The 12,500-nt window shown below is 42.2% G+C and overlaps 1 protein-coding gene across 4 annotated transcripts in view; it reads left to right on the forward strand.

The window, feature by feature from the left end:
• Window positions 1–12,500, forward strand: part of LOC146307941 (receptor-type tyrosine-protein phosphatase mu-like) — a 131,292-nt gene that overhangs the window by 81,968 nt on the left and 36,824 nt on the right. For 2 of the 4 annotated variants that reach the window (XM_084747300.1, XM_084747302.1), the window contains 2 exons: window positions 1,286–1,418; window positions 6,120–6,152. In XM_084747300.1, coding sequence (XP_084603426.1) covers window positions 1,286–1,418; window positions 6,120–6,152 — 166 coding nt within the window. The remainder of the gene's footprint in view (window positions 1–1,285; window positions 1,419–6,119; window positions 6,153–12,500) is intronic. The other 2 variants (XM_084747301.1, XM_084747303.1) reach the window with 1 other exon arrangement.

Raw genomic sequence — 12,500 nt, forward strand, 5'->3', positions numbered from 1 at the left:
GGATATTGTCAGATTCTGAATGGGAAAGTGTCGGAGGTCTAAAATGACACACACACACACACACACACACACATATTACAGCGACATCTTGTCCTGAACGTTTCTCATCTACAGAGTCATCTGGAAGGATATTACACCTGGACACACACACACACACACACACACACACACACACACACACACACAGTGCAGGTAATGGGTTTTTCATGGGACTGACATCCCGTCACATCATCCAATCAGAAGGACTCTCTGCTCTTCATCGTCTCCTCCTCTTCAGTCTGCTCTCTCTCCGTCACCACACCTTCATCAGAGAAGCAGCTCATCAATATTCTAATTAATGCAGATGTTAGATTATCATCTGTATGGATTAATAATGATCTGCTGAATGCAGTTTGTTGCCCAATAACAGTGTTATTGATTGATCATTGATTGATTGATGTGTTTGTTAGTAACAATTACACTTGAGGGTTAAAGGTTATTTATAATGTGAGAATGATGAAATTAGTGTCTGTCAATAGTTAATTAACTGGTTAAATGAATGGGACTCAATGGTGACTAATTGTAGTGTTTTTAATAGATAAAAGAATATAATAATCAATACAATTAAAAGTTGCCATTTGTAATTAATGGGTTAATAATGGTAATAAAAACTGATTGATCTTCTAGGTGTGATGATCAGAAAAGTGGCTGTTCTTTAAGTGTTGACTGGATGTTAATGTTGTAATTTAAATTTAATGTGAGTTAGTGTTAATTATGGCTGCAACTAATGATTATTCTCATTGTTGAGTTGAGAGTTCTATTATTTTCTCAATTAATTGATTAACAGTTGTTTGACAGAAAGAGGTGACGCTGTCAAATGTCTCGTTTTACCAAAATATTTTTAGTTTAAAATTTCATAAAAGGTATCTTGCAGTAGTAGAGATAGAAGTCATAGTAGTATCAGTAGTAGTTAATGGATGTTAATGAAAGTTAATGGTGTTATGTATTTTTTAAAAGATACTCAACAGCAGTTTAACAGCAATTTGTGATATTTTATAGGTAGTTACCATTAATGCTGGTTAATGGTTTTAGAATTTATTCAGATTCCTGTCAGTAAATGTCAGTGGAAGGTGATGGTAGTAACTGGCAGTTAATGGTAATCGATGTCAGTTTAAAGTATTTGATTCATTCCACTTCACAGTGATTTGTTCTAATGTGCAGGTAGTTAACAGTAGTTAGTGGGTAGTTCACTGTAGTTAAGTTCATGTTCATGTTTAAGATTGTTAATGGATGTCAATGGTTTCAGGAGCTGCAACCAGGAAACCAGAACCAGAACAGGAGAAACAGTCAGACCACACGGTGAAGATCGCTGGATCCATCGCAGGCATCCTGCTCTTCATCATCATCTTCCTCGGAGTCATCCTGCTGATGAAGAAACGGTAAGAATAATACACACACACACACACACACACACACACACACACACACACACAGCCAATAAGAGTTTGTTTGTTTGTCACATGACCACAGTGGTCTGCTGTTCCACGTTTGTTCCTCTCTACTTCAGTCATTTTAAAATTTAAAATTCATTGATTTCTGTCTGTTCATCAAAGGTTTTTGTATATTTTTGGTCTTTTATTTTTGTTATTTTTCAGAGTTGATTGATTTTTGTCCTTTGGTTTTAAATGTTTTAATATTAAATGCAGTCTGTCCCAGCTGTATCTGCTCAGTCTGAGGGGGTTTGACCCTGTACAGCTGAATGTCTGCTGAGCAGCCATCTTTCATTTCTGACAGAATCACTCATTTCATCAGCGACTCATTCAGCTGATCTTTGTGTTGAGTTAGTGGTAATTATACAGTCAGTAATAGTAATGAGTGGTTATTAATATCCCAGGTGTGGTGAAACCAGAACAAGGACTGGCAGTTCATGTTAATGGAAGTAAATGGTTGGTAATATTGTAGGAGCCTACAGCATTTCATAGTAGTTTATGTTAGTTAAAGGTAATTACTAGGGGAGTCTGTAAGATGTGGAGCAGGATTTCTAAGATTTGGAGCAGGACTCTGTAAGATGTGGAGCAGGACTCCGTAAGATTTGGAGCAGGACTCTATAAGATGTGGAGCAGGACTCTGTAAGATGTGGAGCAGGTCTCTGTAAGATGTGGAGCAGGAGTCTGTAAGATGTGGAGCAGGACTCCGTAAGATTTGGAGCAGGACTCTATAAGATGTGGAGCAGGACTCTGTAAGATGTGGAGCAGGACTCTGTAAGATGTGGAGCAGGACTGTAAGATGTGGAGCAAGACTCTGTAAGATGTGGAGCAGGACTCTGTAAGATGTGGAGCAGGTCTCTGTAAGATGTGGAGAAGGATTCTGTAAGATGTGGAGCAGGACTGTAAGATGTGGAGCAGGACTCTGTAAGATGTGGAGCAGGACTCTGTAAGATGTGGAGCAGGTCTCTGTAAGATGTGGAGCAGGACTCTGTAAGATGTGGAGCAGGACTCTGTAAGATGTGGAGCAGGTCTCTGTAAGATGTGGAGCAGGACTCTGTAAGATGTGGAGCAGGACTCTGTAAGATGTGGAGCAGGACTCTGGTATCATCTACATGTGCAGCTGTTGTTATAGCAAACATTATTATTTTATCATTATAAAGTAATGGTTTCAATTAATGTTGATTCATTTATTAGATTTGGTGACCAAAACCACCAGTGTGTTATCTTTCTGAGACCAAGACAAGTCTGAATAAAAGACGAGACTTAAACCAACGTCACATTCTGACAGCTCTACAAACTGGAACTCAAATCTACTGAGAGGAACCAGAACAAAAACTAAGAATGTGGATTCAATGTGAAGTGAAGCTTCAGCAATACTGCTATTATTTTATATCACATGTATATATGTACTGTAGATAAATGAAGTTACATCAAAGACACAATTATGTCCAAACACACACACACACACACACACACACACACACACACACACACACACACACACACACACACACACACACACACACAGTGACAGTGAGGATGATGAGGATGAATAATGGAGCAGATTGCAGCAGTAATCACCATTAAACTATATGTGGACCGACTTTATTCTCCAACATCAAACACACACCCCCACTGGGACACACACACACACACACACACACACACACACACAATGTATCCTACACACACATACACACACACACACTTAAACAGAGAGAAGTGTGTGTGTTTGGAGAACGTCGACGATAAGAGAGAAATTTAGATGAAAGAACGTTTTATTCTTTGTTTTTTTTTTACTTTCCAGAGTTGCCTCGAGCTGAATGGCTTCAGGCTACGCACACACACACACACACACACACACACACACACACACACACACACACAGTTTTATGTAAAGAGAGTGTGTGTGTGTGTGTGTGTGTGTGTGTGTGTGTGTGTGTGTGTGTGTGTGTGTGTTGGGTCGATGGAGCTCTGATCTCTCTAACAGATATTAGAGAGAGAGAGATGGTTGTTCGGTCTCTAATGAGCTTTTTAATGTTCACGGGGTGCGTTTGATTTTCACTCTGCGAGCAGACGGAGGTCAGACTCATTACAGCAGGAGTGAAAACAGGAAGTTGACTGTGTGAACTCTGATTGGCTGCACACTAACCTTCCACCAGAGAGCAGAATTTTTTTTGTAGGACAGCAACGCCCTGAGAGGTGGAGTGGTGTGCAGGGGTTCAGCAACTGATTAAAGGATAATTGCACCATTTCTTTTACAGCATATGAATATTTTACTCACCAAGTTTTAACAAAATGAAGGAACATGGAAACATGACACATCACACCCTCATCAAGCGACTGTGTTCACCATCTGTCTGGACTGTTTAACCCAAATACAGAGATGCTGCAAGAAGAGTTCAGAGAGCTTTTATTGTGAAGCAGCAGAATTAGTAAATGTTGTGTTTCCATCAGCAGGAACTGAACTGGACTCCTCTCAGCTGAACATGAAACAGTATAATAAAGTAGAAACAGGAGAGAAACTAAACTTAAACCCACAGAGATTCAGTTAGAAGCTACAGATGTACTGATCTTTGCAGCTCAGTGGTAATGTGCAAAGGTGGGAAGTAACTAAATACAAATACTTTGTTACTGTATTTAAGTAGTAGTAGTCTGTACTTTACTTGAGTATTTGTTTTCCAGACATTTGAACATGACACATGACATGGAATTATTGATTATTAGGTGTCAATGCATGCCTCCTTCATAACAAATTCAGTCTCAGTGGATGTGACAGTAACAGATACAAGAGATGATGCTGTGGTGTATCCATCACGCACGGCGCACGTCACGCACGTCACGCACGTCACGCACGTCACGCACGTCACGCACGTCACGCACGTCACGCACGACACGCACGACACGCACGGCGCACGTCACGCACGACAGACGGAACAAGACAGAAATGACAACAAGATGAAAAGTGATGTAAGAGACAGAACAAGACCAAAAACAGTGTAATACGCCGAAGAACCAATAATGATACAGTAAGACAAAAAAGACATGGCAGGACCAAAACTGATGAAACAAGACGGGAAAAAAACGTAAGAAGACGCAAAAGATAACAAAACTAAAAATGACATATCAAAACAAAAAAGACGAAACAAGAGGAAAAACAGCACAGTGAGATAGAAAGTGATGTAAGAATAAGGAATAAGATGAAGAACACGTCAGAGAAGACTGTGGGGCGGGGTCGGCGTTCGCGGGCCATGCCCCCCCCCCCCCCCACTCACCCACAGGCAGGCCAAGCCTTTGTGCCAAACTTTGTATTTTATTGATTACTAAATTTATGGTATTGAACGTGAAATCGTCTTTGGTAAATGATATAAAACATTATGGATTTGTCCCAGTCGCCTGTTGTTGAGACGGAGAACGAAGCTGATCAACAGTTTTTCAGCTCACAAAAACAATCGCAGCCAATCGAGGGGACTGGACTGTCGAGCACATCGTCCCCAAGAACCACACGCATCACCGCAGCGCCGAGAGTATCGACTGCTTTCAAACATGCTTTAACATTTGGAGCCTCCACAGCCGTGTGTGAGAACTCATCCTCCACCCTGAGAAACGTTCTCTCAGAACACAGAGGCGTAACGTTCCACGAAGGAAAGGTCCAGTTGGTTCAGCTGGCGTTTGAAAGGGACTTAACCAGAAAGGACGCTGCGACAACAGTCGCCGCTCGCAGCTCTTCTAAAGATAAGACGTATTTAATTCACTTCCTGGTTCCAGACTTGACTTTCATTATTACGCAAAATGTGGAATGTGTGAGTTTGAGTCTAAATTTGTCAAATTAAATTTGGAGATTCACTATTCACATTCGATGTGTGTGTGTGTGTGTGTGTGTGTGTGTGTGTGTGTGTGTGTGTGTGTGTGTGTGTGTGTGTTGTATGAGAGAGAGGGTGATGGAGGGAGGGACATGGCCTGTTGGTTGATGCAGACTCATATTAAAAAGTATTTTCATCATATACTGAGTTCTTGAAGAACAGTTTGTGCCCCCTGCTGGTTACTCTGCGCCCCCGATTAGATCGGTTCTGCCGCCGACTCTGCTGTGGGGACTGTTGCACCCTGTGGTGACGTGTACTTGCTGCTGCAGCTGATTCAGAATCAGAATTTGTTTAGAGAAACAAATGAAGTTGATAAAAAATCAAATCTATCAGCTGTATTTGTGACTTGATGTCAGAGTTCTGTTTCAGTTCTGCACAGTGTACTGACGGGTTTGGAACCAGGTTCTACACTGAACAGAAAGTGAGAAGAACATCTTAAGTATTTGTGCAGTATGTAGAGCTACACACAAACAGATTATCGATCGATCGGCTGATCGATCAGACGTCTGACAGAACTGTAGTTCTTCACAGCATTAAACTGCATCAGATATTTCTTCTTTTCACACATTCACCTCCAATCAGAAGTATCCCCTCCCCCTCACACTTTGATTGACACCTCGTACCAGCCAATCACCACTCTCCACTCCTCCACCTCCACACAGAATAATTTAACTCATCTGTTCTGTTTTTTCTCTCCAAGACATTAATCTGTTGTTTTTCCTTTTTCTGTTTTTCTGTTTTTCTTTCCCTCCATTCCATCCCTCCCTCTGCTCCGCCCCCCACCACTCAGACGAAGAAATTATCACTCCTACACTTACTACCTGTAAGTAACCTGTTTGACCTCTGACCTCTCACCTGTAACCTTCACCCTCACACCTGAAACCCTGAGCTCCGAGTGTGTCCTGCCTGAAGCCCCGGCTCCCCTTAACCTCCAACCTCTGACCCCCGATCATGAGCTTGAAGGCCTGCCCCCCCATCCCGAACAAGTCATCCACCTGTAATCATTGTCATTGCTGGGCATTAAAGGGACAGTCCGTTTTATCTGCAGTGTGGTTGTCTGAGGTTCTTCTCTACCATCAGTGTGTAACCTTCAGTAGATGGAGGTCAGAACCACTGTGGGAAGCTAATCAATGTCCTGCTGAGGACAGAGCCAGCAGGACCACGGATTTTAGACGCCTAAAACAATCAATATCAGTTTAAGTGTTCACTGTATTTATAATATTTTCACCACTTTACCTTCCTGTCAGACAGACTTTTCTGACAGGAAGTTATAGTCTTTCAAACCAACCAAACTCCATTGATAAAATCGGTGATTTTAGCTCAGAACTCAGGAGTTGTTGGTCTCCTGCTGCCTCCATCTGTTAGTGTGTTTGTGTTGTTGTGAGATTCAGTCAGTGTGAACTAACCCTTTAACACACCAAAGTCACACAACAACACAAACACACTAACAGATGGAGGCAGCAGGAGACCAACAACTCCTGTGTTCAGTGAGCTAAAATCACTGATTTTATCAATGGAGTTTGGTTGGTTTGTAGAGATGGTGGTTTCCTGTCAGAAAAGTCTGTCTGACAGCAAAGTAAAGTGATAAAAATATTCCAAATATAGTGATATTGATTTTTTTAGGCGGCTGACTCTGTCCTCAGCAGGACATCGATTGGACTGTGTGATGTGTCTGACCTGTGGCATGAACCTGACCCCTACATTTACCCTGAAATCACTGACCCTGTGCCACCGATCTGAACCCGTAACATTATCCTTTCCCCAACACCCGCTGACCCTAGATCCCCGACGTTTAACCCTTCGTCATGGTCACGTGAGGAGCCAGCGATCGAACTACCAACCCTGCAAATTAGTGGCTGACTCACCAGAGCCACAGTCATATGTCTCATCTTTTATCCAGCTAACCCCCAGGAGCCGTGACCTCTGACCCCTGACATTGAGCATGAGCCTGACCCTCACCTTCACCACACATCATAACCCATTCACCAAATTCACACGGGGGCCATTTTCCTATGACGTCACCTTCATCCTGCTGCGTTCCAGACTCATCATTTCATCATTTCCTGATTGATCAGCAACTGAAGAGACAATTGTAGAGAAAATGTGGAGGGACATCAGGACATATTTCAAAATAAAACTACACATTTGATAACATTAGCTGCTGTTGGACAACAGCTAACATTAGCATTCAGTCACTTCCTAACTTTAGCATTTGTCACATGACACCAGAGTAAAGGTGAACTGATCTGAAATATCAACACACGTCTTTTCTCCACCAGAGTCTCCGTCTCTGTCTGTCTCAACGTCTTTTTTGCATCATTTTCACCTTATTTTACATCTTTCATGTCATTTTCATCTTGTTATATCCTGTTACATAGTTTTCATCTTGTTACTTCATTTTGGTCTTCTGACATGTTGTTCGCCTCGTTACATATTTTTCGTCATGTGACATCATTTTTGTCTTGTTACATATAGTTTTTGTTACATCGTCTTTTCTGTGTCTTATTGTTTCGTCCATTTAGTTTAAGATCAGTCTTGATGTTGGAAGGCGGCGCACAGTCATGAAAAATAACAATAATCAATAATTCACCTCAGATCCATTAAAACTAAAGTAACGAGTCTGTTTATAAATGTGTTTGTTGAACTTTGTGTTAACTTTGTTGTTAACCTCCTCTGACAGGCTTCGTGGTAAATTAACGCGCCCTAGATGTGCGTTGATATTTCAGATTAAATATATATTATATCATTTCATGTAATAATATTGAATGGTACTGTTAGCTAAGAGGTAGTTGAATGCTAATGTTAGCTACAGTAGCTAATGTGTTATCACATCTGTAGTTTTATCTTGAAATATGTCCCGATGTCCCTCCAGATTTTCAGTTTCCGTTGTGTTTTCACAAAGGAAAGCAGTGAAATGATGACGATTGGTCAGATTGTGTGCATCAGAACACAGCAGGATGACACCTGAGCTGTGACCTCTGACCCCATAACTGTTGGCCATAACTCAGAAACCACGCCTTTACCCTTCGTACCTTTATGTTGACAAAATGTCTTATGTAATGTCATCATGGAGTTTTTGTGTCTCAGTGTCTAATGAGGACAGTTTGTGAAATGTGTCTCAGCACTGAGGGACACAAACAGACTGTAACGTCCTCCTGTGAACCGTCAAAGTGCGTCCTCTTAAAGTGTTCGACCATCGACAGGCTCAGATTGTGTCTGACATGATGACGGATCAGAGAGCTTCTTGTTTTGAATCATTGTTGAACTCATGACTTTCTACTTTGTGGTGTTTTTTCTTCTGTTACATGTTCAGCTAACAGTCTGTTAGCTAAGTTAACGGTCTGTTAGCTAAGTTAACGGTCTGTTGGCGTGTTCTCTTGATGTTGTTGGACTCATCAGTTTTTTTCTTGTTGACACCGATGCTTCACCGCAGTGCTCACTGATTGGCTCTCAGCGTGTCGTACCCCATCAGTCTGCTTTAGCTCCCGTAGCCTCACTTTCACCTGCTGCATCAGGAAAAAGATTCTTGTTGGTTTCACCGTCGCTTGACTCGACTCCAACATGCCTCCTGTTTCCTGCTCCTGATTGGTCGACGCTTTCCTGTTTCAAGTTGTGGTGAAAAGTAAAAGTAAAAATAGTGAAGGTGGACGTTTTGATCAATAAATATGTGAGATGGAGGAGAGAAACCTGAGTTTCCCCTCCAGGTTGTAGCTGAATTATCTCCAACCGACGCCTCCTCAGGGAGACAGGAAGTACTCACACACTCCTCCTCAGGTCACTGTATGTGTGTGTGTTTTTCCTGTTGGTGTGTAACAGCTGCTTTACATCCACACACACTAAACTGGTCCAGAGTGTGTGTTTACACATCTCCTGTCAGATGTTAGAGAGAATTAAACATAAACTGATGGGAAATGAAGTTAAAACATTTCAACAAACTGTGACTTTATTCCACAGGAACACGACAGTCTGTTGCAGAGACACAGGGTCTGTTTTATGTTCCTGAAACACTGCTGTGATTTACAGCTCTGTGTGTGTGTGTGTGTGTGTGTGTGTGTGTGTGTGTGTGTGTGTGTGTGTGTGTGTGTGTGTGCAGTGGAGCAGGGTTAATAGAATTAGCCAGCTGTAATAAACCTGTCTGATCAAATGATCGTTACAAGGAGAGATACACCTACACACACACACACACACACACACACACACACACACACACACACACACTGACATCCATTACTGCTAACAGCATTGTCCTGTCGCTCATTAGATTAGCATAGATTAGCCTTGACATGCATCTCTGTGTGTGTTAATGTTAAGTGTTGCTAAATCAATCAACCCTCGACACCCTGCTGATGATGTCACGACACACATACACACACACATGCACACACACACACACACACACACACACACACACACACACACACACACACACACACACACACACACACACACAGTCCGTCTCCATTGAAATCAGATATGAAAACATATAAAAGCTGTTTTGCTGCAGTATTTTCTTGGTAAAGCGAGGTTACCTCCTGCTCTCCCTCGCTGTTCAGTCTGTACAGTGTGTGTGTGTCTGTGTGTGTGTGGGGGTGGGGGGGCAGAGGTCAGAGGTCAGGACAGCTGATTGGAGTCAGAAAGGTCAGCTCAGCTTCACAGCAAAATAAAAGAGTTTGACAGGATGAAAAACAGCGAAGTTGACTGAGAAAAACTAAAATGTTTGTTTAGTTTGGTCCTTTTTGTCTCTTTGTTATCGTTTTTATCATTTTATCATTTTATCATTGTCAGTTTTGTGTTACAGACGTAGAGTCTGTGTTACAGACGTAGAGTCACAGACGTAGAGTTTGTGTTGCAGACGTAGAGTTTGTGTTGCAGAGTCTGTGTTGCAGACGTAGAGTCTGTGTTGCAGACGTAGAGTCTGTGTTGCAGACGTAGAGTCTGTGTTGCAGACGTAGAGTTTGTGTTGCAGACGTAGAGTTTGTGTTACAGACGTAGAGTTTGTGTTGCAGACGTAGAGTTTGTGTTGCAGACGTAGAGTTTGTGTTGCAGACGTAGAGTTTGTGTTGCAGACGTAGAGTCTGTGTTGCAGACGTAGAGTTTGTGTTACAGACGTAGAGTTTGTGTTGCAGACGTAGAGTCTGTGTTGCAGACGTAGAGTCTGTGTTGCAGACGTAGAGTTTGTGTTGCAGACGTAGAGTCTGTGTTGCAGACGTAGAGTCTGTGTTACAGACGTAGAGTTTGTGTTGCAGACGTAGAGGTAGAGTTTGTGTTACAGACGTAGAGTTTGTGTTGCAGACGTAGAGTCACAGACGTAGAGTTTGTGTTACAGACGTAGAGTTTGTGTTACAGACGTAGAGTTTGTGTTGCAGACGTAGAGTCACAGACGTAGAGTCTGTGTTACAGACGTAGAGTCTGTGTTGCAGACGTAGAGTCTGTGTTGCAGACGTAGAGTCACAGACGTAGAGTCTGTGTTACAGACGTAGAGTTTGTGTTACAGACGTAGAGTTTGTGTTACAGACGTAGAGTTTGTGTTACAGACGTAGAGTTTGTGTTGCAGACGTAGAGTCACAGACGTAGAGTCTGTGTTACAGACGTAGAGTCTGTGTTGCAGACGTAGAGTTTGTGTTGCAGACGTAGAGTCTGTGTTACAGACGTAGAGTTTGTGTTGCAGACGTAGAGTTTGTGTTGCAGACGTAGAGTCACAGACGTAGAGTCTGTGTTACAGACGTAGAGTCTGTGTTGCAGACGTAGAGTCTGTGTTGCAGACGTAGAGTTTGTGTTACAGACGTAGAGTCACAGACGTAGAGTCTGTGTTACAGACGTAGAGTCTGTGTTACAGACGTAGAGTCTGTGTTGCAGACGTAGAGTTTGTGTTACAGACGTAGAGTCTGTGTTACAGACGTAGAGTTTGTGTTGCAGACGTAGAGTCACAGACGTAGAGTTTGTGTTGCAGACGTAGAGTTTGTGTTACAGACGTAGAGTCACAGACGTAGAGTTTGTGTTACAGACGTAGAGTTTGTGTTGCAGACGTAGAGTCACAGACGTAGAGTTTGTGTTGCAGACGTAGAGTTTGTGTTACAGACGTAGAGTCACAGACGTAGAGTCTGTGTTACAGACGTAGAGTTTGTGTTACAGACGTAGAGTCTGTGTTGCTGATGCTCTCAGAGACAGTTTGTGTGTTCAGGTCTGAATCAGAGAAGAAGAAATGCTGCAGGTTTTTAATGTCTGACTGAACCACAGAAGAAGAAATAGGTGACATGAGGGGGAGGAGGGCAGCCTCGCCTCAGGGTGCTTTCACCGTCCTCCATGTTAACCCCATCTCACACACACACACACACACACACACACACACATGCACACACACACGCACACACACACTGCTGCTTTCACTGATGTCTTACTTTTCAGTTTAAAAGCCTGTTTTTTTGTATTTATTTATATATTTCAATATTTCTTCCTTTTCCATTTTCAGGTCAGGGTTAAACTTTTCACCGTGTGTGTGTGTATGTGTGTGTGTGTGCATATATGTGTGTGTGCATATATGTGTGTGTGTATCTGGACAAATGGATATTTTTTTTATTCACACACTCAGAATAGAAAGAGAGAAAATACGTCAAGCTTTTAAAATGGACCGAGTGTTTTTTCTGTGTGTGTGTGTATGTGTGTGTGTGTGTGTGTGTGTGTGTGTGTGTGTGTGTGTGTGTGTGTGTGTGTAGATGGATGGACGAGAGGATGAAAGGATGTTTCTAAAGATCTTATTTTTCCCCTCTGCAGTGGTTCAAGAGATAGATGATAAATAGACAGATAGAGATGGAGGGACACAGAGGAGAGCACACACACACACACACACACACACACACACACACACACACACACACACACACACACACACACACACACACACGCACACAGAGGAATATAGATAAAGAGGACCAGAGATGGACAGAGTAATAAAAAGATATGAAAACAGAAAAAGAGAACAGCTCAAATAAAAACATCAAATCCTAAAGGAAAAGAGTTTTTCTTTTGATTGACTAATTGATTAAAGGATTAATCATTCAACGGACGAGTGTCGTCATTTCTTCATCATCATAGTTTTTATCAGTGATTCCTGTGTGTGTGTGTGTGTGTGTGTGTGTGTGTGTGTGTGTGTGTTTAAAAAGCAGAACTAATT

The sequence above is a fragment of the Lutjanus erythropterus genome, chromosome 21, assembly GCF_056507025.1.
Source record: "Lutjanus erythropterus isolate fLutEry1 chromosome 21, fLutEry1.hap2, whole genome shotgun sequence".
NCBI classification, from domain to species: domain Eukaryota; kingdom Metazoa; phylum Chordata; class Actinopteri; order Lutjaniformes; family Lutjanidae; genus Lutjanus; species Lutjanus erythropterus.